At 41.5% G+C, this 26,683-nt stretch overlaps 1 protein-coding gene across 1 annotated transcript in view; it reads right to left on the bottom strand.

Annotated features, from left to right (window-relative positions):
• Positions 1 to 410: 410 nt before the first annotated feature.
• The window catches only part of prkar2b.S (protein kinase, cAMP-dependent, regulatory subunit type II beta S homeolog), a 45,676-nt gene continuing 19,403 nt past the window's right edge, over positions 411 to 26,683 (bottom strand). Inside the window, 9 exon segments of the mRNA NM_001091168.1 lie at positions 411 to 2,988; positions 3,444 to 3,582; positions 6,153 to 6,218; positions 6,792 to 6,866; positions 6,973 to 7,074; positions 19,257 to 19,410; positions 20,819 to 20,925; positions 22,784 to 22,867; positions 25,053 to 25,105. Of these exon segments, the coding sequence (NP_001084637.1) occupies positions 2,855 to 2,988; positions 3,444 to 3,582; positions 6,153 to 6,218; positions 6,792 to 6,866; positions 6,973 to 7,074; positions 19,257 to 19,410; positions 20,819 to 20,925; positions 22,784 to 22,867; positions 25,053 to 25,105 (914 nt within the window). The 3' untranslated portion in view covers positions 411 to 2,854.

Raw genomic sequence — 26,683 nt, 5'->3', positions numbered from 1 at the left:
AATAGAGAGAGAGAGAGAACAGACAACCTTCTGGTAGCAACATGTGTGATTAAAAATTAAAACCTTTATTAAAAAATGAAAGGCAGGATGGAGCAACCCAAAGATCTTCTACCTAAATTAATTGCTTAAACCTTATTTTAGATGCTGGTGGTCCTGGAATTATTTCATGTTCGCTAGACAAAAGCTTATTAGTAAATGTCCTTTGGTGGGGGCCAAGCAAAGTTTTCTTGGGGAGTCATTTTACACAGTGGTGTGAACAATTATTGGTATTAATAGCCATAATAATGCATCCAGTCCCAAAGCCAGAATTTGGATTTCAGGCTGTCAGATGTTTTTATTACTGCTCAAAACCATACAATCAAAAGAAAAATTAAGTAAGCATTTATGCAATTAAAGGAGAGTAGGGACCATTTAATTAAATGTGTCCTTTATTTTAAAGTGTACTTGAATTCATGAGGAAAAAACAATCAATACTTTTTATTCTAATTAGTATATGGTGCTGTTTTTCTGTATGACTGGTTTATTTTTCTTCATTTTAAATACAACTGAAATCTAGAGCAATTACTGTATCTTAACAATAAAAAATGACAATTTTACATTTATACAAAGGCAGATAATTTTGCATGTATATACAATGCAGATCACCCTAACAACTTTGCTTTTAGTTTGCTCTATGAATAAAGCTTACTTACTTTCATTTATATAAAAATAATGACTTTTAAAAGTAAACTCTTGGGGAAAAATATGCCTGTAGGAATCAATCATGTTTTTCCTTTCATTTTCTGACTTGTAATAGACTGTTTAAAGGGGTTGTTCACCTTCAAACACTTTTTTCAGTTCAGTTGGTTTCAGATTGTTCAAGTGTTCTGGAAAATGGTAGAGACTCTGTTCTCCAAAGCCTCACAAACATTTCTGTTCGGCATGAAAATGCGAGAAATACTCTCAAAACAATCCAACAAACTGGCCAACCACATCCTTACAGAGGCAAACAACCACAAATCCCTTGTTAATAGAAATGATAATTAAAGTGAACTGGATTATAGCAATGGAGACTATCAGAGATAAACTCTCTATAAACCCTTTAGCTCTAGAGAGGAGCTATGAAGGAAAGCTGGAGTGGTTTCTGTGGTCAGCCGACTGTACCTGAACAGCCTACAGCTGGAAGCCAACAACACAACCTGAGGTACCTATGAAGAACACACTATGCAATGATCCCTCCTGAATGACCAAGATTGAACCTTCCCCTCTATTTTCAATTCCTCTTTCATGCCCCACTACCCTCCCCCTGTTCAATACAAAATAGCTAATTTTGAACAAGTAGTTGGTTGGTTTGATTTTCTATAATGCACTCACTACAGCAATAAAGCTGTAAATTACATCAGGTTCAGATTAAACAAAATGTCAGAATCAATATCTAGTATCCAGAATGCATGAGCCCTAAGGGTTCTTTCCATAATTTGAAGCACTGTACCTTAAAGCGGTTGTTCACCTTCAAACAAATAGTTGTTTTCAGACAGATCACCAGAAAAGACGACATTTTTCCAATCACTTTCTATTTTCTACATGTGGCTGTTTTTCTAATATTGAAGTGTAATTTTCACCTTCTAAAGCAGTTCTGGGAAGGGGGGGTCGCCGACCCTGTAAACTGTTCTAAATTGATACATTTAGTTGATACATTTCTTATCTTTGTCCCTGCTGAGCAGAATTCCTGTTAAAATTGATACAATTGTTGCTAATACTACAGAGATGCTGCTGAGAAATGTATCAACTAAATGTTGCAAAATTGTAACAGTTTATAGTCTGCATCTGAATTACTGAGCTGCCAGAGACAGGGACATTAAACTTTAAATATAGATTTTAGAAAAACAGTAAAAAATAAATAATGGAAAATAATTGAAAAAAAAAGTCTATTTCTGGGGTACAATGTGAAAACAACTGAACTGAAAAAAGTGTTTGAAAGGTGAACAACCCCTTTAAGGCTAAAAGCTAATTGAAAAAAAAAAATAGGAACGATTTGCGAACAACCTGTATTTTAGATAGCTTAGTTAGCATTAAGTACAAGGTCAAAAACCAGTCAAAAATGACAACTGTGGGATTTTTAATTAAACACTACTACTGCAATTTTGCAGAGATTTTTGGAAAAAGTATCTAGTGTCCAGATAATAGGTCCTATACACATTTTAGAATAATCTACATTAAGATGTATTATTACAGGAAGAGTCCATCTACAAAATTTGCAACACAATTAATGTCATACTAATACTTGTCCACCAGTCTCTAAGGTAAAACGTCATTGTACAAACTTGAAATTAATATACAACTGACATAGTACCATTTTCTTACAGCACTGCCTAGCAACTGCATTATTATATACAGGTACCTTTTAACAATTGCATTTTCTGATGGTATAATCCACCCATACACGGTCCTTTATACAATTACCTAATAAAGGCAACAGGATTTAAATATATTTGCTTGTGATTCATTTTAATTCTGCCATTGTGCTTCCAGAGGAGTTTTAGCCAACATGAATCATGACTCAGTACAAAAGTTATATAGTATGTGGATGGGCCATAACATGAACTACAGATTTTCTGTACTATAACACACAGAAGCACTGTTGAAATTCTGCAAAAGCTGCATGCCTATCCCCACAACAACTTAGATTGAATTATCCTAACTTTGGCTAGCAGACAAATGCAAAAACTAATTTCTCTAGTATTGTAAAACATGGTTTGTAAAAAAAAAAGTACATAAAATGCTTTGCATCTGTATAAAAGATTAACACATTTTCAGTGATCTGACCACTGCTGTGCTCATATTCATCCCAAACCATCTCTTCTGTGTTCACCATTCATGTACTGGGATCAGCAATGTCCATGTTTGTTCCAAACAGGGCAACAAGCTGTTCTTCATAGTTTGCAATGTTTCTTTTCATTATCTCCATGCATGGTCCCAGGAGTCTTTCAAAAGCCTGCACATCCATGACTAAGAAAATGTAAAAGTATTAGGTTTATATCACCAATGATGTTGCTTAATTGGTAAAATATTTGCAAACAAAAAAGAATGATTACAATTTAAATAATAGAACATTTGGATATTTCTATCCACAATCGTTTTCATCCCCCTCCTGCTCTTCCCCTCAAAATAGAAAAAGAAAGCTAAATGTGTTGCATCAATTACTAGAATTAACTTGTAAAAGCAGGCTTCCGCATCACATTATAGTAATTTTCCCTTCTTTTCTCTTTTGACTTATTAGACTCCTGCCTAATAGACAAATGAACCTTACAACTTTGACAGGCATCAGCCATTGCTGTGTCAAGTAATCAATTTGATTTCCCCATTTTTTTTAGTTTTATTTAATGATCATAAATATTAGATATTTAATATATGTCTCTAACTTGATGAAACTTTTTTAGTGGAACAAAAGCTGCAATTATTACCCAAGCATTTGACGTTTCCTACAGCATAGGCTGAAGCAGCTCTAGGTTTGTTGGTTACCAAGGCTAGCTCTCCAAAATACTGCCCTCTGGTATAGCGGGCGATCTCAACAGCTTCATTTGTTTCAGCATCTGGCTTGCTCTGTTAAGAAATAAAGGAAACACTTGTTATTATTTTAAAACAGGCTACCGAGAACTGAAAGGTTTACGCAAAACACTTTCAGTTTCCTGTAACTCATTGTCAATGTACTGAAAAACACGTTATTTGATATTGGCTAAATTCACTAAACTAAAGGGTAAAGACAGTTTTCAGGTCTCCTGATATTATAACATGATAGAATGTACTTTCTATACCCTAATTTAGAACAGCAGTACTAATCCTGTACATCATGATGCTGATAAAAAGAAAACACATGGCATGGTCTTGGAATAGATCATGATAGGAATATGAATGTGGAAGCATTAGTTTATTAAGTAACTTATAGATTGCTCCACAAGGTAATTTTTCAGACAGGCCTCCACGTATGAAGGAAAGGCCTATCATACTACTCTACTGTTATATATATATATATATATATATATATATATATATATATATATATATATATATATATATACACACACACACACACATATATATTTTTTAACTGTTGCCATTTTTTGTTTCTGGACATATACCGATCAAGAGGTTTGTTCTTTCTTGAATTTCACAATGGTTGGACTACAAATGGTACAAAGGTTATATCTATGCAGAATGGTATTTTGAACCATTAAAGTGATATTGACAAAAAAAACTACTCTTCAAAATATTAATATTGAAGGTTACCTAAAGGTCATGTTGACAGTTTTTCCTCTGATAGGTCTGCTTTTGTAAATAATTTTTACTTAAAGGGATACGGTCATGGGAAAAAAAAATTTTCAAAATTAATCAGTTAATAGTGCTGCTCCAGCAGAATTCTGCACTGAAATCCATTTCTCAAAAGAGCAAACAGATTTTTTTATATTCAATTTTGAAATCTGACATGGGGCTAGACATATTGTCAATTTCCCAGCTGCCCCAAGTCATGTGACTTGTGCTCTGGTAAACTTCAATCACTCTTTACTGCCGTACTGCAAATTGGAGTGATATCACCCTTTTCCCCCACAGCAGCCAAACAAAAGAACAATGGGAAGGTAACCAGATAGCAGCTCCCTAACACAAGATAACAGCTGTCTGTTAGTAAAAACCCATGTCCCACTGAGACATTCAGTTACATTGAGAAGGAAAAACAGCAGCCTGCCAGAAAGCATTTCTCTCCTAAAGTGCAGGCACAAGTCACATGACCAGGGGCAGCTGGGAAATTGACAATATGTCTAGCCCCATGTCAGATTTCAAAATTGAATATAAAAAAAAATCCGTTTGCTCTTTTGAGAAATGGATTTCAGTGCAGAATTCTGCTGAAGTAGCACTATTAACTGATGCGTTTTGAAAAAAACATGTTTTCCAATGACTGGATCCCTTTAAAGTTCTTAAATCTGACTGTTTTACAACCCGACTGTTGTCCCTTTTCAACCTTTCAGTTAAAGTTTCTAATTTTAACGGACTAATGCTGCACAAATATGGCAACCCCTCATAGAGGAACATGGGAGATCAGAAAGGTAATGTAGAAGCATTTGAGAAATACTTCTGGCAAAATTATAAATTGCAAAGACAATGTTATAATAGATGTAAGAAAAGATTTTTTTGTGTCAGTATTAGGGAAGCCACAAGCGCACACACAAATACATACAGTCATGTGAACAAACAGTTACACCACATGGCAATTTTTTACTTTTTCATCACATAGAGCTGTGATCTTATCCCATCATCTTAGTTAGCCAATAAAGGTATCACCTTTACACCACTTTTGTTATACTTCATATCAAAAGTTATATTCTATAATATATTCTATAATCTTTTAAATTGGCTAATACAGTACACAAATCTCAACCTAGGCAAAGACCAGGAATCCTGAAGCAATGTGTTCTTGGCAGACAGGACAAAGATAGATTTATTTGGTATTAGTACCAGAAGTAGGGTTGCCACATTTGTAAAAATATTTTTACCGGCCAGCGGGGGGGGGAGAACTAAAGGGGGGGGGCGAGAACTAAAGGGGTGGGCCATGATGCAAAAAGGGGTGGAGCTGCACTGAAAAGGGACGGGCCACTTAGCACGAGGGCAAGATGGGGAAGGAAAGGTAAGTTTCCACCCGAGGGCAAGGCCTTTTCTTAATGGTATTACAAATTACCGGCAGCTACATTGCCCTTAAATTTGCAATACCGGCCCCGGCAGGTGTTTTACCGGCTAGGCCGGTAAAATAGAGGCCGGGTGGCAAACGTTACCAGAAGGCATCTTTGGTGTAAACTAATGACAGTTTTGCTTTTTTGTATTTAAATTTAACTTTTTGAAGAGAATCCCTTTTACAAAGCATGACAGGACTTTTACAGTTTGCCAGAAGTACAACAGAAATAGTCACCAGAGCAACACATAAAAGTGACATTCACTTTTGTGAAGCATTTTTTCCCAATACAAATTTAACAATATTACACAGTGTTTCCGGACAAACTGTCTAAATTTTGATAGTAGTATTCATTTACCTTTTCAATATTTCAATAGCCAAATGTATGCACAGTGCTGTATAAATGCTCGCACTGGACAAATCCAGGTGCAAACATTTGTAAACAATTTTTTACCTTGCTTTTCATAGTTATCCTCACTTCTCCAGATTCAACAATGAAAAAACTATCTGCACCATCACCCTGTGAAAACAAGATTATAAAAATGCATTAACTGACATGCAAATCTAATCAACAAAGTTCAAATATTACCAACAACCTCTCTGGAGATAACTCACACGAAACAAGTCAGAATGTATGTAAATGACCATCAGGCCCGGACTGGCAATCTGTGGGTTCTGGCAAATGCCAGAGGGGCTGCTGTATGGTTCAATAGAAAGTTACCATATAGTGGGCAGGTAGGGGGCTGTTTGGGCCTCTGTGTACTTGGAATGGCAGGGACTATTTTGACTCCCAGTCCAGGCCTGATGACCATGCATTATCAGTCTGGTCGTCAAATAGCAGTGTATTCTTTTTTAAATACCTAGAAATGCATCAAAAATAGTGAACTGGACAAAAATCACCCACTACAGTTTTCGTAGGACATTATTATTTGTACAGATTCCATAGACTGAATCACTCTGGAAGCCATATTTTGAATTTAAAGTGACATAGAATGTACCATTCTTCAGCTGCTCATCCAGTTGCATTTCCTTGTAAATCCTGATGAATCATGTGACAAATAGGGCTAAATCCCTATATGATGTATTGCCGTACCTGAGCAATGATTTGTTCTTCATCACAGTATGTTTTAGTGCCAATGACATCCACCACTTTCAAACGTTCTGAAAACTTAAGAAATAGCACAAACATTTTACTTTTCCAGCTACATTGTACGGTGTACTGCATGGGATATACAATAAAAAGATTTGTAGTTCAGATTGTATAGTAAACTTACTTCCAATGACTTCAAGAATGGCAATGATTCTATAAAATTTTCATACAGCCTTCTCTTTTTGGCATTGTTTTTTACAATAATTCTCCGGAAAGTTGCCCTATCCTGATTAAAGGAAAGAAAAAAGAAAAAAATTGTAAAAAAAAATAGTAAGCATAGCATACATAAATCCTGTGTAATTGGGAAAAAAGGGAAAGATTGTTCCATCTGTTCTCCAGCAGTCAATAGCTAGTGTACAATAAAATCATAAAATTCATTTAAAAAAATCATATGCAGAGTTTATACTTTTGGTGGCATGACTCCCAAAAAACAACAAATATCCTGCAAACAACCTGATACTAGATGAGATATAACTATAAATAGTAAGAATGCATTGAATCCAGAATTCAGTGTGCGATTCTGCAGAATGCAAGAACTTTTAGCAGATTAGGCCAATGGGTCAATAGACTCAATGCATTGAAGTGCTACATACAATTGAACTGTGCTTTCTAACCAAGCCTTCAATTTAGACTGCATGTTGCAATATTCTCTGAATTTTTATTTAGAATTTGTGCTTTGTTTGCTGGGCACATTATCAGTTGCTCTGATAAATTTGTTAAGCACTTAAAGGAACAGTTATCGTATATACGAGGTACCGCGTATAAGCCGAGGTACCTAATTTTACCTAGAAAAACTGGGTAAACTTATTGACTCGCGTATAAGCCTAGGCTGAGAAATGATGGACTGGGAGACTTGGCACTCTATTACTAAATACCCCCAGAGCTCACAAAAAGATGGCACAGCAGCAAGTACATGTATAATACCCCCAGATATCATAGCAGAATGGCACAGATTTAATGCCTGCACTGCTCTCTGGCTTTAACTAGAAAGTGGACCAGTAGCCAGCACAATAACCCAGGGACAACTTAACAGAGGCACTGACTGACCGTATGGGTGGGAAAGTGGTGAGAAGGCTGCAGACTGCAGTGCTAATGTGATAGTAGCAGCTCCTTCTTTGCTTCCGTTTCTCCCGAGCTGAAAACCATTTGAGTGCTGCTGGCCAATCAGATGCACACACAGCTGCTGGTAGCGCGCTCGCCTTCTCCCTGTCACAGCCGAAGTAATTTGATCCTGCAGCAGAGACTGTGACAAGGGAGGAGGAGCGGCAGCAAGGGAAGCTGTGAAAAGAAAAGTCTGCTGCAGAGAAGAAAAGCTCCGAGGGAGCCGGAGACAAAATCACTGCACTGCACTGTCTTTGATTCCCGGTAGTGCAACTCGGCAACAGAGCGTTTCAATAGGGGCTGCATTGATCTCCATCCCTGAATAGTGCATCTCCTCTACTGTGCGCCGGTACTTACGGTAGGAAGCGCTGGATTAGGGCAGTCTTGCCGACCCCACGGATGCGGAGCCCCATCAGGGGTGCAGGGGACACTGAGGAGCTCATGAAGCGCAGCCTGTTTTGCAGCCTTCTGCGTATGACTCGCGTATAAGCCGAGGTAGAGTTTTTCAGCAAATTTTGGGTGCTGAAAAACTCGGCTTATACACGAGTATATACGGTACACCAAAAATGTAATTACAACATAATGAACTTTTGCCCTGCACGGGTAAAACTGGTGATTTGCTTCTGAAACATTGCTATAGTATTTAAAAACAAGCTGCTGTGTAGCCCTGGGGGCAGACACTCAAAATTGAAAAAAGGAGAAAAGGCACAGGTTACACAGCAGATAACACATAAGCTCTCTAGCATTAAACAAGATTTTCCAGAGATTACTATGTATCCTGTGCTTGAATGGCTGCCCCCATAGCTACACATCAGTATGTTTATACAAATTATATTAGTGTTACTGATGCAAACACACCACTGTTACCAGTGCAGGGCACAAGTCCATTTAATTTTCATAACACACTGTTTCTCTAAGTAGGATTTACCAGGCCAATATCTGGCATCTCAGATTTCCAAATTGATTTACCATACAGTTGCACACATAATGGAAGGTTGAAGTAAACTGAGTGCAAAGCACTGACATGTTTTGCATAACTTGTAGCCTAGTAACTTGTAAGCAAATCTAATGCTTTTGAGCTGATGAGTAATATACTGGTCTCCCCTGGTGAGACAACTAGCCTTAGGCCAAAATACATAGGAGCATTGGCTCTGCTGCTCTCCACCTGTATTTTGTAGGCAGGTGGAGAGAAAAGGATAGCCATGCCTTCAGACTAAGTGCGGCTACATGGAACGGAGATTAGCCTGAAAAAAGCAAAAGCAGGAATTTTTGGTTCGATCAGCGTCTGTCAGTGCAGCTTACAGAGCTGTGATCAAGAGCTACAATTATTTGATTAAAATTAGGAACAATCTATTTCAAGAATCTTGAAAAATTTGTGGTTTTCCTATATTTCTTAAAAGCTCTATAAATTTGAGACATAATTAGTGTAAAAACCACAAAAACCTTTAATACAAAAAATTGGCATGTAGACATTGTTGAGGTCGTATAGAAGTCAACGGAGCTGCGCTGATCTTGTTGGACCATTTTTAATCAATTTAGACCTTTAGAGGTTTTCTGATTTTTTCCGCTAATTGTCTGAAAAACTCAAATTTTTAGAGGTTTCGTATTTTTTTCGGATCGTTCAGAGCTTTTTTTGGTCCTGCTTTTTAAATTCGGATCTTTTAATACATTTCATGGCATTTGTGGTTTCAAAAACATCTAAAAAAACTAAAATGAGAATGTTGATAAATAAAGCTTAAAATCTATGGGAGATGGCCTGCGTTACCCCGGGTAACAATTCTAGTGAAAATGCATTCCCATTGGCAAACATCTGAATAGCCACAAGTAAAACATATTACTGTGATCTAGCTTAATCACGGGAAAATGTGATAGAGGGCAATGTCCTGTGATTATGCAGATATACATTTTAACTGTATACATACTCTACTATATAACTGGATTCTTATTGAGAGACATAAAAGCAATTATATGAGCCAACAATGAGATACGCGACACAAAAGATAGTATCAAAAGAGAAGTAAATCCTAAAAACAAATATGGCTAGACATGCTGTATTATATACTTAACTAACTGCACCAGCCTAAACGTTCAGCATCTCTATAACCATGTTGATTCAGACCTTAAAAATTGTCCACAGGAGCTCATCTTAGATAGAATTCTACAAGGCTGATTATTAAATTCTGATGCAAATTGCACAAGACAAAAAATTAAATAAAGTACTAATCAGCCTTTTATCATGATATTTATTCTATACTAGTATTCTATACTAGCAAACATAGTGCCTGTTGGGCAAATGTAGAGGATGGTGGTGGTAGCTTCAGCATATCTCAGGACATTATATATGTTACGTTTGAGAGCCAAATCTATACCATATAATGCATATCCTAATCCACTAATAGGGGACTGCGTGTGGAGTAGGCTCGAGAAGCCCCCTACCCTGTGCAGTTAGTCTATTCACATGGTGCCCTTAATCTGGACCCCAGCAATTAGCAAACTTCATTGTTCTCCCTACCAAAAAAAAAAAACAGCCTTCAAAGAAGCTCCTTAGACATAGCATGTTAAGCACCTTGGAGGAGATTTTAAACTAGGTGTGGGGGTGGAGGGTTCAGTAAAAGATTTAGTTGAAGACAGGTTAGATGAGATAGTGGGCAAAGAAAGGGAAAATGGGGGAGGAGATTTGGCTGGGGGTACTGTTAAGGATAGGGAGGACAACAAATGGGAGAGCTGGAGGTGCTGGTGTTGGAAGGAAAATATGATGTGATTGGTGTGGCCGAAACATGGCTGAATGAGTCGCATGACTGGGCAGTAAATATCAGTGGCTATACTTTGTTTCAGAGGGACAGAGGCAATAGAAAAGGAGGAGGGGTATGTCTGTATGTTAGGCAGGATTTAAAAGCTTATATAAAGGAGGAGGTTATGTTAGAAAATGAGGGGGCAGAAGTCGTATGGGTGGAGTTCTTCACCAATTGTAAAGAATCCAGCAAATTAATTGTAGACGTATGTTATAGACCCCCTAATGTAAGTGAGGAGGAAGAGACAGCTCCTAATGCAAATAGAAAAGGCTGCTAGTTTAGGTAAAGTAATAATAATGGGTGATTTTAATTACCCAGATATTGACTGGAGCAACAGTACTGCTAGATCAGTTAATGGGAACAAGTTTATAAACTTATTGCACGACAATTTTTTAGCACAGGTTGTTGAGGAGCCTACCAGAAAAAATGCTATTCTTGATTTAGTGATCTCAAATGACCCAGAACTTATAGCAAATGTGCAAGTCATTGAACCCCTGGGTAATAGTGACCATAATGTTATATCTTTTAATGTCTGGTGCAAAAAACAAAAATATACTGGGGCAACAAAAACCATGAATTTGGGAAAAGCTAATTTTAGTGCCTTGAGGGCTGCCCTACAGAGCATTGATTGGAGCAATACGTTTTCAGCTAAAAACACAGAACGGAAATGGTTGTCCTTTAAAATGGATATTAAACCGTTACTGTTCTCAATTTATTCCCTTAAGGACTAAACGTAGAAGCTCTAAGAATCATCCTCTGTGGCTTAATACAGAGGTAAAGAAGTTAATGGGAAAGAAGAGAAAGGCATTTAAAAACTACAAATCTGTAGGGACAGAAGCTGCATTTAATGAATATAAACACTAATAAATGTTGTAAATCAGCAATCCGGAAGGCTAAGAAAAGAAATGAAGAGTTAATTGCGGTGGAGGTGAAAACTAACCCTAAAAATCTAAAAACAAACAAACAAACCTATACTAGATATACTATGACCTGGATGAATGAAAATCTTCATAGTCATAACCCTAAAAAGTTTTTTAAATATATTAATAAGTAAAAAAGATGCAGGTTGAGAGTGTTGCTCCATTAAATAATGGTACCAGTATGGTTGTAACAGATACAGGAAAGGCAAATGTGTTAAATCAGTTCTTTTCTTCAGTGTATACAATAGAGGAGTCTGAGTTCCCAGGCTCACTTTATAGCTACACGAATGGCTCAGCTCAATCTAGTCAGTGGCTGACTCAGGATTTTATTCATAAAGCTTTAATAAAAATTAATGTAAACAAGGCTCCAGGGCGTGATGGCATACACCCCCGGGTTCTAAGAGAGCTTAGTTCAGTTTTAGACCAGCCCATATTTCTGATTTTCTCAGATTCACTTTCATCTGGTATAGTGCCTATGGATTGGAGAAAAGATGATGTTATTCCAAAATTTAAAAAGGGATTACGATCTCAGCCTGGCAACTATAGGCCAGTAAGCTTGACATCTGTGGTGGGCAAATTATTTGAAGGCTTGTTAAGGGATCACATTCAAAATTTTGTCCTAATGAATGGCATTATGAGCAACAATCAGCATGGCTTTATGAAGGATAGGTCATGTCAGACGAATTTGATTGCATTTTATGATGTGGTAAGTAAGATTCTGGATAGTGGGGGGGCAGTAGATGTGATCTATTTAAATTTTGCCAAAGCGTTTGATACTGTGCCCCACAAACGGCTGATTTCTAAACTAAGGTCTGTTGGGCTTAATGAAGTCGTTTGCACGTGGATAGGAAACTGGCTACAGGATCGGGTACAGAGGGTAGTTGTTAATGGGACATTCTCTACTTGGAGTAAGGTTCTTAGTGGGGTCCCCCAGGGCTCAGTATTGGGTCCACTTTTATTTAACTTGTTCATTAATGACTTAGGGGAGGGTGTTGTAAGTAATGTATCAGTGTTTGCAGATGACACAAAATTATCCAGCCCAACTAATTCTATCCAGGATGTGGCATCCTTGCAACAGGATCTTGACAAACTGACAATCTGGGCAGCTAAGTGGCAAATGAGATTCAATGTTGATAAATGTAAGGTCATGCACCTGGGATGTAAAAATATCCAAGCCACTTATACCCTTAATGGGACTGCACTAGGCAAATCCATTATGGAAAAGGACCTTGGAGTCCTTGTAGATGATAAACTTGGCTGTAGCAAGCGATGCCAGTTAGCAGCATCAAGGGCAAATAAGGTCTTGAGCTGTATTAAAATGGGCATAGAGTCACGGGAGGAGGGGGTCATTCTTCCACTGTATAGAGCACTTGTAAGGCCCTATCTAGAATATGCCGTACAGTTTTGGTCTCCGTCACTCAAACAGGACATTATTGTATTAGAGAGGGTACAGAGAAGGGCAACTAAGCTGGTAAAAGGTATTGAAAATCTTAACTATGAGGAAAGACTGGTCAAATTGGAGATGTTCACGCTGGAGAAGAGGCGCTGAAGGGGTGATATGATAACTATGTATAAATATATAAGGGGATCATATAATAATCTCTCTAATGCTTTATTTACCGGTAGGTCTTTCCAGCTGACACAAGGTCACCCATTCCGATTAGAAGATAAGAGGTTCCGCCTAAATATTCGGAAGGGGTTTTTTTTTACAGTGAGAGCTGTGAAGATGTGGAATTCTCGCCCTGAATCAGTTGTAAAGGCGGATACATTAGATAGCTTTAAGGGGGGAGCCGGGGGAGGAGGGGGGCGAGCGGGGGCGGGCGGGGAGGCGAGGCGGGCGGCGCAAAGCAGCATACGTCGCGGAAGGGCGCGGTGAGGCGGGGGCGGTCGGCGCAGGGACGGGTAACGCGCTTGGGTGGCGAGAGGCGGACTGGGGGTGGGCGAGGGAGGCGACGGGGGGGCGGGGGAGACGGGCGCGGGGACGGGGACGGGGGCGGGAGAGCGGAAGAGAAGGGGGGAGGAGGGGGCGGCGTAGCGGGCGGGCGCGGAGGCGCGGGGCCCAGCGGCGACTACGGCCACGCCGCGGGGCGGAGGGGGGGCGGAAGGGGGGCGCAGGGAGAGGGCGGGGCGGGAGACGGCGGGCGAGCGCGGGGAGGCGGGGGAGCCGGGGCGCGACGCCAGACGCAGGGGGCGGGGGGGGGGGGGGGGGGGGGGGGTGGGGGCGAGAGGGGAGGCGCGGGGGGACGGGGGGGGGATGGGGGGTGGCGTGCGTAGTCGGCAGCATGCGGGGCGCCAGTATTGAGATGAGAAATGGTAGGTGAGACGGGCGGGGGACGGGGAAGGGGGGGAGAGGGGGGCGGGTGGGCGTGGGCGGGGCGAGGCGGGACGGCACGGGCCATGCGGTCCGCGGCGACAGGGCGCGAGGGGCGGGTAGAGCGCGCGGGGGGGAGACCGGGGCGGGGGAAGCGGGCGGTGACGGGGCGGGCGAGAGCACCGGGGGGGGGCAGGCCGAGAGGGGGCGAAAGGGGAGGGAGCGGGAGAGGAACATGCGGGGACGGGCGAGTCCGGGGGGGGTGCGGCGGCGGAGGGGCGTCGGGGGAGGGCGGCGGCCGGCGCGGGGAGGCGCTGGAGAGTGCGTGGGCGACGGCAGGCACGGGGCTGCGGGGCACGCCTCGGCGCCTGGGGCGGAGGGGCGGCGGGCGGCAGGCGGCAGCCAGAGGAACGGGGCGAGGGGGGCGGGCGAGCGGTGGGGCGGGGGTGGGGGGGAAGGCGCCGGGGGGTGTGAGGAGAGAGGGGGGCGAGGGCGGGGTGGGGGCGCGGGGCCGGGAAGGGGGCTAGGGGGGACGGGGGGGGATCGGGAGGGGCGAGTCGCGCGGCGGAGGGGGGCGGAAGAGGCGGCGAGGTCGCGGACATGTGCGGGCCGTGGGGCGGGGCGGGGGGGACGGGGCGGGGGCCGGGGGCGCCCAGGCGCAGCGGAATCGGGCGGGACGGGGGCGGAGCGGGGAGGGGGGAGGGGGAGGCGGGGCGAGCGGGGACGGTGGCGGACGGGGGGGGGGAGGGGGGGGGGGGGGGGGGGGCGAGGGGCGGGGCGGGGGGGGGAGGGGAGGGAGGAGGGGGGGGTAGCGGGGGGGGGGGGCCGGGGGGGCGGGGGGGTGGAGGGGGCGGGGCGGAGGGCGCGGGGGCCGGGGGCGGGAGCAGGGGGGCGGGCGGCAGGCCGGTATGGGGGGGCGGGGGGGGGGAGAGGGTGGGGGGGCGGGGGGGGGGGCGGGGGGGCGGTAGGTGGGGGGGGGCGGGGGCGGGGGCGGGGGGGGGGGGGGGGGGACGGGGGGGGGGGGGGGGGCGGGGGGGGGGGGAGGGGGCCGGGGCGGGGGGGTGGGGGGGGGGCGGGGCGGGGGAGCCAGGGGCGGGGACGGGGGCGCGGCGGGGGGGGAGGCGGGGACTGGGGGGGGGGGGGGCGGGGGGGCTCGGGGGCGGACGGGCGGGCGGAGGGGGGGCGGGGGGGGGGGGAGGGGGAGGGGGTTGGGGGTGGGGGCGGGAATGGGGGCGAGGGGGGGGAGGGGGGCGGTCGGGTGGGGGAGGGGGGGGGGGGAAGGGGCGGCGGAGGGGGCGAGGAGCAGGGAGGGCGGCGTAGGGCGGGGGGAGAGACGGGGCCGGGGTGGGGGGGGTGACATGCATGAGGGCGAGAGGCGAGAAAGAGGTGCGGGGGGCGAGGGCGCGAGGGGCGGGCCAGGGGCGGGCGGGGCGAGCAGAGCGGACGCCCTGGCGGATCGCAGTGCGGGAGTAGGCGGAGGAGGGCAGTCGTGCGGAAGACGGGCGAGCAGAGGGCGGTCGGATGTTGCTCTGGGGGCGGTAGGGGGCGCACGTGTGGGCGCGATGGTCGACAGCAGAAGAGGCGGCGGTGGCTGACGGGAGGCAGTGGAGGGGCGAGGGCGGAGCCGGCGGGGAAGGACTGGGGGACGGAAGAGTGCGCGCGCCGGCCGTGGCGGCGAGCCCGCAGTCAGCGGGAAGATTCATTGAGAGCAGGCGTGTGTAGCGAGTCAGATACGCAGACGGGCATAGGCGGCGGCGGCACAGGGGGCGGCGAGCCTGGCCTGGACGAGGGAAGCAACAGGGCGATCGAGTGCGGGGTGAAGGGCGTGGACAGGGTGGAGGAGCAGCTGGACGACGGCGATGCGGGAATTCTGCCCTTGAATCAAAGTTGTTACAAGCGCGCCAATACAATCTATGATAGCTTAAAGAGGGGGTTGGATATACAGGATATACAGGAATACAGGGTTATGGGAGATAGCTCATAGTACAAGTTGATCCAGGGACTAGTTTGATTGCCATTTTGGAGTCAGGGAGGAATTTTTCCCCTCTGAGGCAAATTGGAGAGGCTTCAGATGGGTTTTTTTTTGCCTTCCTCTGGATAAACTGGTAGTTTATAAAAAGAAAGAAAAAAAAAAAAGGTTAAACTCGATGGACATGTGTCTTTTTTCAACCTTACTTACTATGTTACTCTGTTACCTTAAAAAAAGGATACTATCCAGACTGCCTTCTTTCCCCAGAACTTTTTATAAGTTCTATGCGTTTTCTTTTATCATTAAAGGAGAAGGAAAGGCTAAAGTTAAGTAAGCTTTAATCAAAAAGGTCTATACATATACACCAGTAAACCATCAAAGTAATATTGCTCTGAGTCATCTGTCAAAAGAAACACTGCATTTCATTCCTTCCATTGTGTATACATTGACTTCTGTATCAGATAAACCTTCAGCTTCGTAGCCCAAAGCTACGAGTGAGCAGGTAGAGACTCAAGCATGAAGTGATGTCACAACAAGCTAATATGGCAGCTGCTATCCTGAACAAACAGAGAGCTTCTAGAGCTGTTTACTCAGGTATGGTAAAGCTCTCTGCAGAATAAGTATAGTTTTATAGCTTGCACTATTGTGGCTAATCTATTGGCATAAACTGCTTTAGTATCTTTCATTCTCCTTTAAAGGAAAACTATACCCCCAAAATGAATACTTAAGCAACAGATAGTTTATATCAAATTGAATGACATATTAAAGAATCTTACCAAACTGGAATATATATTTACATAAATATTGCCCTTTTACATCTCTTGCCTTGAACCACCATTTCATGACTCTATCTGTGCTGCCTCAGAGATCACCTGACCAGAAATACTACAACACTAACTGTAACAGGAAGAAGTGAGGAAGCAAAAGGCAGAACTCTGTCTGTTAATTGGCTCATGTGACCTTACATGTGGTTTGTATGTGTGCACAGTGAATCGTATGATCTCAGGGGGCGGACCTTATTTTTTAAAATGGCAATTTTCTATTTATGATTACCCAATGGCACATACTACTAAAAAAGTATATTATTATGATAATGGTTCATTTACATGAAGCAGGGTTTTACACATGAGCTGTTTTACTCAGTATCTTTTAATAGAGACCTACATTGTTTGGGGGGTATAGTTTTCCTTTAACACACGGATTGTTTACCAAACAAAAGTTTTATATATTATGCAATGCTTTACTTTTTTAAACAATATTTGAACATTAGAAGTTAAATAAAGCTCACAAATATATAGGGATGCACCTAATCCACTATTTGGTATTCGAATCCCCGAATCCTTAGTAAAAAATTCGGCCGAATACCCAACCGAATCCAAATTTGCATATTTAAATTAGGGGCAGGAAAGGAAAAAGTGAAAAAAAACTTCTTTTGTGATGAAAAGTCTTGTTATTTCCCTACCCGCCCCTAATTTACATATGCAAATTAGGATTCGGCCGAATCCAAATCCTGCTTAAAATGGCCAAATCCAGAACCGAATCCTGGATTCCATGCATCCCTACAAATATTATTGTGTCATTTGTATGGCTGTAATTTGTAATGCTGACCTTTTTGTAGAGGAGCTTTATTTGACTTTTGACACATTATTATTTTTAACATGTATTTATATAGGGCCAACGTGTATTTATATAGCACTGTAAAGTAAATGTGATTATACAAATAAATCACATGTATTATATACATAGAACATATGGAGTTACATACATCACAATCAATACTGGTACAAAAGGCGAGGAAGGCCCTATGCAAAAGAGCATACACTCTAAAGAAAAGGGAGTAATACACAAGGTGTGGGAGTGGGCAACATTGAATTAAGTGGGTGAGAAATGTGGTACTGTATGTGGTGTTGCATTTGGTAGTTAAGCAGAGTGAGGGTAGGCTTCTCGAAAGAAGTGAGTTTTAAGAGATTTCTTGAAAGCAGAAAGGTTGGGAGAAAGTCGGACAGACCGTGGGAGAGAGTTCCAGAGGAGGGGTGCAGCCCTTGCAAAGTCTTGAATGCGAGCATGTGAGGAGGTAATGAGAGAACAGTTGAGTAGCAGGTCAGTAGATGAGCGTAGTAAGCGGTTGGGTGAGTATATAGAGATGAGTTCAGAGATGTAGGGTGGGGCAGAGTTATGACGTGCTTTGAATGTCAAGGTCATTACTTTGAATTTGATTCTGAAAGGTAGCGGAAACCAGTGCAGGGATTGACAGAATGGCGAGGCAGAGGAGGAGCGGTTGCTGAGGTGCATGAGCCTCGCAGCAGTGTTCATTATGGACTGGAGAGGTGACAGTCTCTGGAGGGGAAGGCCAATTTAAGGAGAGTAACAGTAGTCTAGACGTGATATGACAAGAGAGTGAATAAGAATTTTGGCAGCATCTTGGGTGATAAATGATCGTATTTTGGATATGTTCCTTAGGTGGAAGTGACATGATTTAATAAGTGACTGGATATGAGGAGTGAATGACAGGGCAGAATCTAGGATAACCCCAAGGCACCGGGCCTGGGGAGAGGGGGTTATAGCGGAATTGTTAGCTATGATGGATACTTCCGGGATGTTACTGGTGTTAGTTGGAGGAAAGAGAACCATTTCAGTTTTGGAGAGGTTTAATTTAAGGTAGCGTTGCGACATCCAGGTAGAGATAGCAGACAGGCAGGAGGAGACGTGAGTTAGGAGTTCTGGGTTGAGATCAGGAGATGAGAGATAGATCGGAGTATCGTCATCATAGAGGTGGTAGTGGAAACCATACGAGTTGATTAATTTGCCTAGGGAGGAAGTATAGAGGGAGAATAGTAATGGTCCCAGGACAGATCCTTGAGGAACCCCAACAGAAAGAGGTAGGGGAGAAGATGCTACTCCGTTTTAGGAGACACTGAAGGAATGATTGGATATGAAAGAAGAGAACCAGGACAGGGCTGTGTCACGAAGGCCAAGCGAATGGAGGGATTGGAGGAGGAGAGGGTGATCAACAGTGTCAAATGTAGGTTGTCAAGATTGGAGGAATCAAGAGAGGGTTTTTTCAGAATGGGGGTGACAAGAGCATGTTTTAGTTGAGAAGGAAACAGTCCAGTTGAGAGCGAAAGATTAAATAGGTGAGTTAAGGCTTTGATTAGACAAGGATTGGTATTGCAGAGAAGTTTTGAGGGAATTGGATCAAGCGAGCAATCCTTACCTAATTGTGATTATTGAGTATTTAACAGTAAGAACACGAAGTCCTGTGAAAAAGTTCATGTCATGTAGTATAATTTGTAATAAGCACATGCAAATACTTACCAAACCCCATATAGCACCAACAGATGTAGCAACAATTGTAGCAGCTCTAGGCGTATTATACATTAATGCCAATTCCCCAAAACTTCCACGGTTATCATAGGCACAAACACACCTTGCAACTCCATCAGATTTCACAAAAATATCATAGGTTCCCCTGTTGTAAAATAAACAAATGGGAATTTTTTTTATTATTATTGAAGGGTATACATTTACAATGGCCAGTATGCAAAATCATTAGGAGAAATTGGTAGTCACAATGGCATGGTTAACAGAATTATTTAATTAGGAATACTTGGGTTTATTTATTTCCATTCATTAATTACACTGCATCCACTTCCTTTTTTAACCCAGATTGAATGAAAAAATATATCAACTATTTTAACAAGAACATTGTTATTGTAACAGAAAAAGTTTGGGTGGACATGGAAACCACAGGGCCCCATACAACAATTTCCTGGGCCCCCTGGGCAGTGCCCCCCCAACCCCACAGTGTAAAAAAAAAAAAAAAAAAGAGTCATTGATGGCTAGGGTCCCCACATGTCAATAAAAAGACATTTGTGGTCATGGGCCCCCCACACGTTAAAAAAAAAAAAAAAAAAAAAAAAGATTTGTGGTCAGGGCATCCCATTAAAAAATATTGGTGGCTAGGGCCTCCCTTAAACGTCCATGTAAAAAAAATTGTGGCCAGCCCCCCCCCCCCGAAAAGTTTAAAAAAATTGGTGACCAGTGTCCACTCCATACAATAACAAAGGGTTACCTGCCATGTTGCACTTACTTGATTAGCAGGGCGCACCTGCTGTCAGTGAGCTGCCAACTTTAGAAGGGAAGAGAGGAGCACAGGTAGCTACATCGTCTTCCAGTGGCAGCATTTACTTCCATTATTGGTCACAGAATTTTAAGTCCTGGGAAAGCTGAATGGTGATTGGATGAGTTTGAGGGGAAGTTCAAACCTCACTTATCTTATCCCGGAGCAGGTCAACCGGGGCTTAAACTCTTTGACCAATAAGGGAAAGGAATGGACAGAAGATACCTCCCCCTGTGCTCCCGCCCTCCCTTCCAAAGTCGGCAGCTCTCAGAAAGCAGGGGGGGCAGCTAATTAAGTAAGTGCGGAGCAGCTGGACCCCCCTTAACTTAAACATTTTTATAATCTAAGGTGTCTTCAGACTCCTACATTTTGTTATGTATGGGTCAATGGCCATGCCTACTCAAGCACATTAGATATTTTTTACCTTATATAAGAATGCAGTGCTCAGGAGCTATGACTTTTTTGTAAAAAAAATAAAATATACACACACACAGTGCTGGTACATTACATTGTAGTATCAAACAACAGAAGTCCGCACTCATAGGTGATGTTTATTCAACGTTTTGACTCTTAGACGTGAGGTTCCTGAAGACGGCTCACGTCTAAGAGCTGAAATGTTGAACAAACATCACTTTTTTTTTTATAACACAAGACCTACGAGTGCGGACTATTTTGATCTCCTCCCCCCTGTATAAAAACACCATGCACAGCACAATTTTGCATCCAGTATTTTGAAAGCAAAATATTTTTTTTTTACCTGTCAATTACATAAAAGTTGTCACCATCATCGCCCTGATCAATTACATGTTCTCCACACTGGACGAGTTTTTCAAACATTGCATCTAATACCTGAGACATCTGTTCCTGCAGCAGAGGAAATAAGTATACAACTAAATGAAACACTGAGTTGCCACTGTTTTATAATAAAACGCTATGGAGTTTCTTCTAAATCAAGTTTTATTTGAAAGACACCCTACTTTCTTTCTACTGACATTTTGACTTTCCTTTTGACATTTTATAAACTTATATTTGCTAGTTTTCAGTAAATCCCCTTGAGTGGACTTCAGTGTTGGGCTGATGCACCCAGATCGGGGTACTAAACTTAATGAGGTACTAAACCAGATGAGGTACTAAACTTAATGAAACAGACTAAAGGTTCAGCATAAGCTAAACTTAGGGTCTTTGCAAATCAAGCAGAATATCAGTCTGCTTATGTGCGGGCCAGCCCGCGGGTTTGGGCAGACTTCCACAGTCACATCCTCGGACAGGATCAGGCTGAACTTTAGCCTCCATTCTCACGCCCGCAGACTTTTTCTGCCCCACTTCCGCCTCTGCGCGAGCATTTTTATACACTCGCACAGGCATGGGTATACAAAGAGGGGAGCACCCCAGGATAGGGTTTGGGTGTGGGTCAATTTTTCTCAATCTGCACATCACTAACTGGAAGGTAACGAGAACCTAGTGATCAAATGTTGGATACTTAACAGCTATTTATATCATAACAAGCAACCTATTAAAGACATTTTACATATTTTACCTTGAGCCACCATTTTGTAATGGTCTGTGTGTTCTCTCAGAGATCACCTGACAGGAAAGAAGTTCCGGAGTAAAAGACAGAGCTCTGTCCACATTGATTAGGACCAGGAAATAGAGTAAAAGATTGCTTTTGGTCAATTTCACCCATTTTCTTCTGCTAAATTAGCCCTTGTTCTGTCCCTGAATTGTGGAGTTTCCCCAAAAATAGGGACCCTCTGATACCGTTGTAAAAAAGGAAGAAAAAAAACCCTTATTCTGTCTCTGAATTGCAAAATATTTGCACCACTGGGACCCATAAAGTACAAAAAAAACTAAAATGTTTACTTAATTTCGCTCTAATTTGCACAAAAACTCCTTCCTTTCTGGTCAAGTTGTGAGAAGAGGGTCTGATGGTGGCAGTTACTGTTGGCAACCACAAAAAAATGTTGGAGGAGACCCTCCAACACCAGTTAAAAAAAAAAGCCTAGAATCTAAAAATTACTCTTGGTGCCCATTAGATTCTCCTCAATTAGCCCATTAGCAAAAAATAGTGTCCTAGTATTCACATCAAACACTGGACTGATACTCAAAATAATTCAGTAAAATCTCGGTGACAGCCAGTGCAGTCTAGCCTCTCCGCGCAGAACCAGTCTTCACGAATAGCCTTTTGGGGCTGAAAGGGAACCTGCACATACCAGAGTTAGGACTAAAGGAAATGAGGGGTAAACCATTAGATTTGGTAAATTTCACCCATTGTCTTCTTGCCCTTGTTTGGTCTCTATATTGTAAAAAAATACTGGGACCCCTTGATGCCACAATAAAAAAAGGCAGAAATACTTTTAGTGAATTAAAAAAAATTTGATAAATCTTCCATTTAATGTTACACAATGTATATTAACAAATATTGACACCCTTCCTATACAATCTAATTGCAATTTATGTCATGTTAATTGAGCAAATTAAATATAAAATTATGAAATTTTGAAAACCAGCAATAACACAGATGTGCAGCATGCATTGTCCACCAAGCATTTCATAAATCACATGATGTCAGCATCTTTACCACCAACAACATTCTGACCAGCATCAATTCAGATAACGCTGATACACAGCTCTTAGAAGACTGTCTGGCTTTTTTCCGAGATAAATAAATGGTGCAGCGTTACACACCCTAGAAAACAATGCAATTCGGCACAGTTTTGCTTACTTGATCTAAATTCTTAAACAGAAGAATATCCGTGCAAGCTTCTTGTAGTCGATTCCGTTGGTCATCTGTTTTTGGAAATAAAATCTGAAAAGCACAAAATTTTGATTAAATAATATTTTTCCAAACCAAAATGAATACAGAGTTTATTATCTGATTTTTCATGTTAAGGTGATTTCTAAATATAAAGTTTGGGCTTTTGCAGAATATGCATTATATTTTTATTGATGACAAGTGCCATCAAGACAAGACAAGATGTCCCCATGCCAGCACACATCCAACAATATATTTAACAGATGGCAACAGACAGTGTATTGAAGGCATCCTTTGTATTTCTGTAAACTTAATCACACCTGTACATAAGCAAAAGTATACTAAATAAAATACTTTTGCCCAAGAATACAGGTTTGTACATTGGTTTTTCGCTGCATCTTAACATTTGATAAAAGTGGTTTCTGAATTGCAGTCCTGACATTATTTCTAGCTTTATAAGCTTGTGATACAGTTCCATTCTATGGTAATTTTGAGGCGGCAGTTGTGTTGGGTTTAGCAACTATACTGATATCCAGATAACCAGATAAGTTGCTTTCTCAAATTTCTGATCAGCCTATACGTCTGCATAATACTTCTTTATAGTGGAAGTGGTTGAACCACTAAGCAGATATATACTGGGAAAGTTGCATGCCACATAAAGCAAAGACCTGGCACACTTTTTGATTAAAAACAAGATGCATAGTACACTAACTCTATGGGACCAGAATGCCAAACTTTACAAATTAACTTCTCCACATTGTCCTGCTGCTCGCATCATAGGTAACCCATCCTTTCTCCCAGGGATACAAGCCCACTCCTTTACATGGTGGACATCTAACAAACTGATCAGAATCGTTAATCTGTTGACAGTTAGAGACCCTCTAACGCTCTCATATTTGAAGAAAAATTATGACCTTCACTGGGCAAGGAAATCTCATAATGTGAGAATTCCAGACACAGCTAACCAGACTTACTTTGAACGATGGTGTACCAACAACACAATTACCCCGAAAGCCATATCGATTTTATACTGCTTGACCTTACATATATCAAGGCATGGCATAAGGAGTTGGAGATTACCTTGTCAGAGGAAGACTGGTTGAAAGCCTGGGATAACCTAAGACATAGTTCTCTCAATACAATCATCTCTGAGGCTGGATATAAAGTTCTATTCAGATGGTACCTGACTCCTGTCAGACTGGCTAAGATCCACCCTTTCTGGGTTTCTGTCAATTCCAAATAAATCAAGTGGCTTTATTATATAAGCATATCTACATCTACATTCCTGAAAAGTTTGAATAAGTATGCCCCCCTGATTAAATGTTGCATAAATAATAATCCAAATCAATAGAGGGCATACTGCTGGCTACCATAATTTAGAAAGATAAATAACAGGTGCTAGGATCATTAAAAGCCCCAAAAACAAAAATATGAATTGCTGTATCTCATAACATATAACCAAACTGATTACGCACAATAAATAAACATGACCAAGAGTGGTAGTGGAAATCAAAAACTTTACAAAGATTATTCTTTTGCAATAATACTTATTTATTTAGTATGCAGAATCTCTTGGTTATATTAAGGGGCATATTTATCAAAATGTTGCTTAATAAATAAAAACTCACCCACACTCTCATCATTCCTATGGGATTTTTAGAACCATTAAAATCACATAGGAATAAATAGAATGTGGGTGAATTTTTATTTATTAAGCTCTCAACTAACAGTTTGATAAATATTACCGTCACAAATATGTAACATATAGATAAGTCTCAGTACTACTTTTTCAGGTGTTTTATATTTTCTGCATCATCTTCAGCATCCTTTAGATGGCAAAGACTCCGCAATGTAAAACTTATAAGATACAAAGTTATCAGCAGTAATATTTCTTAACCAAATAAAGTAAATATCTCAAATGAAAACCCAACATGCTGAATGTGTTTTATGCTGCATTATTTATTGTAAATAAGCAAACAATAATATTGTATAACGTATATAAATTAACTGGCCAGGAACAAATCAAATATTAATGTACCTCTGCACTCATGGAGGGGGTGATATGCTTCATGTAATATGGCAAGTGTTGACAAGCATACCATACAATGCTTTATACATCTATAATCATTTGCTGCAATGCTTTATATGTATAACTGTTTCTTTCTAGAACTTTAACTTATTCAAATTTAATCAATAAAACACAATATTATCAGTCTATTGCTTTAGCCAGACCAGTTACCTTTACTTCAGTGTCATCATCTTCTTCATCTGGATTGTAGGCTTCTGCACACACTGCAACAGAAAATTAATTTGATGTAAATATCCAAGTATCACAGAAACTGTGTTTTTATCTGATAAAAGAAGCATATTTTTTTAAAAAATTAAAAACAGTTGAGGAACATTCAAGAAATACAGAACAATATGCCCCAGGAGATGGCAGGCTATAATAATATATTGCAATAATAGCTATATTGGATTTTGTTTTTTAAATTAAGTGATTGTGTTTAAAAAAATGCCTTTAATTCCTCACATTTGTATGCAATCTTTTTGTTCAACCCACTGAATTAAAGTTGAAAGTCTGCAGTTCAACTGCATCTGAGTTGTTTCATTTAAAATTCATTGTGGTTATGTACAGAACTGAAATTAGAAAAAAAAATTGTCTGTCCAAATATTTATGGACTTAACTATATATTATACTGCTGAATCTCTGAGCAGTAAACCAATTCCTATTCCGACAACTGTTACTTTAGTTGACAAGTTTGACTTTTGACAATTAGTAAGAAAACTGAGTTGTCCTTGCTATTTTCAAAGAACTCCCTTGTTGGATAATGTGGAGCTATAATTACTAGCTTGATATCGAATTAAAAAGAAGAAGAAAACCCCCTCTCTCCGATGATTAACTAATTATTCTAATTGATAATTTGATTAAAGGAAAACTATACCCCCCAAACAATGTAGGTCTCTATTAAAAGATACTGAGTAAAACAGCTCATGTGTAAAACCCTGCTTCATGTAAATGAACCATTATCATAATAATATACTTTTTTAGTAGTATGTGCCATTGGGTAATCATAAATAGAAAATTGCCATTTTAAAAAATAAGGGCCGCCCCCTGAGATCGTAAGATTCACTGTGCACACATACAAACCACATGTAAGGTCACATGAGCCAATTAACAGACAGAGTTCTGCCTTTTGCTTCCTCACTTCTTCCTGTTACAGTTAGTGTTGTAGTATTTCTGGTCAGGTGATCTCTGAGGCAGCACAGATAGAGTCACAAAATGGTGGTTCAAGGCAAGAGATGTAAAAGGGCGATATTTATGTAAATAAATATTCCAGTTTGGTAAGATTCTTTAATATGTCATTCAATTTGATATAAACTATCTGTTGCTTAAGTATTCATTTTGGGGGTATAGTTTTCCTTTAACTGTTGATTATTAAAGTGCAATGTGCTTGAAGACTCAAAATAAAGTAATACAAAAAGAGGTAGCCGGAGAGCACTTGTTTCTTTAGTTAAAAGGTAATTTCTTTATTTGCAGACATTTACTGCACAACATGTTTCGGCTACACAGGCCTTCATCAAGTGCTCTCCGGCTACCTCTTTTTGTATTAGTAACTTTTGGCACTCCAGCACGGGGATTGCAGCACGTAGAGAAGCACACTCACACGGATGGATACATAAAGGACTCTTTTATAGTTGGATATCAAAATAAAGTAAAATCACCAATTAATTGCGTGCCATCGCTTAATCAAATCAATTACTAAAGAATTACTTATTCAAATTAAAAAACTTTCCAATAAAGTGCCTGTGCTGAAATGAATTGTGACCGCTCGCTGCTCGAGTAAACTTAATTGATTGAAAAGAAGTTAC

The sequence above is a fragment of the Xenopus laevis genome, chromosome 3S, assembly GCF_017654675.1.
Source record: "Xenopus laevis strain J_2021 chromosome 3S, Xenopus_laevis_v10.1, whole genome shotgun sequence".
NCBI lineage: Eukaryota > Metazoa > Chordata > Amphibia > Anura > Pipidae > Xenopus > Xenopus laevis.
The sequence above is the reverse complement of the archived record's forward strand: the minus strand, read 5'-3'. Positions and strand labels throughout refer to the sequence as shown.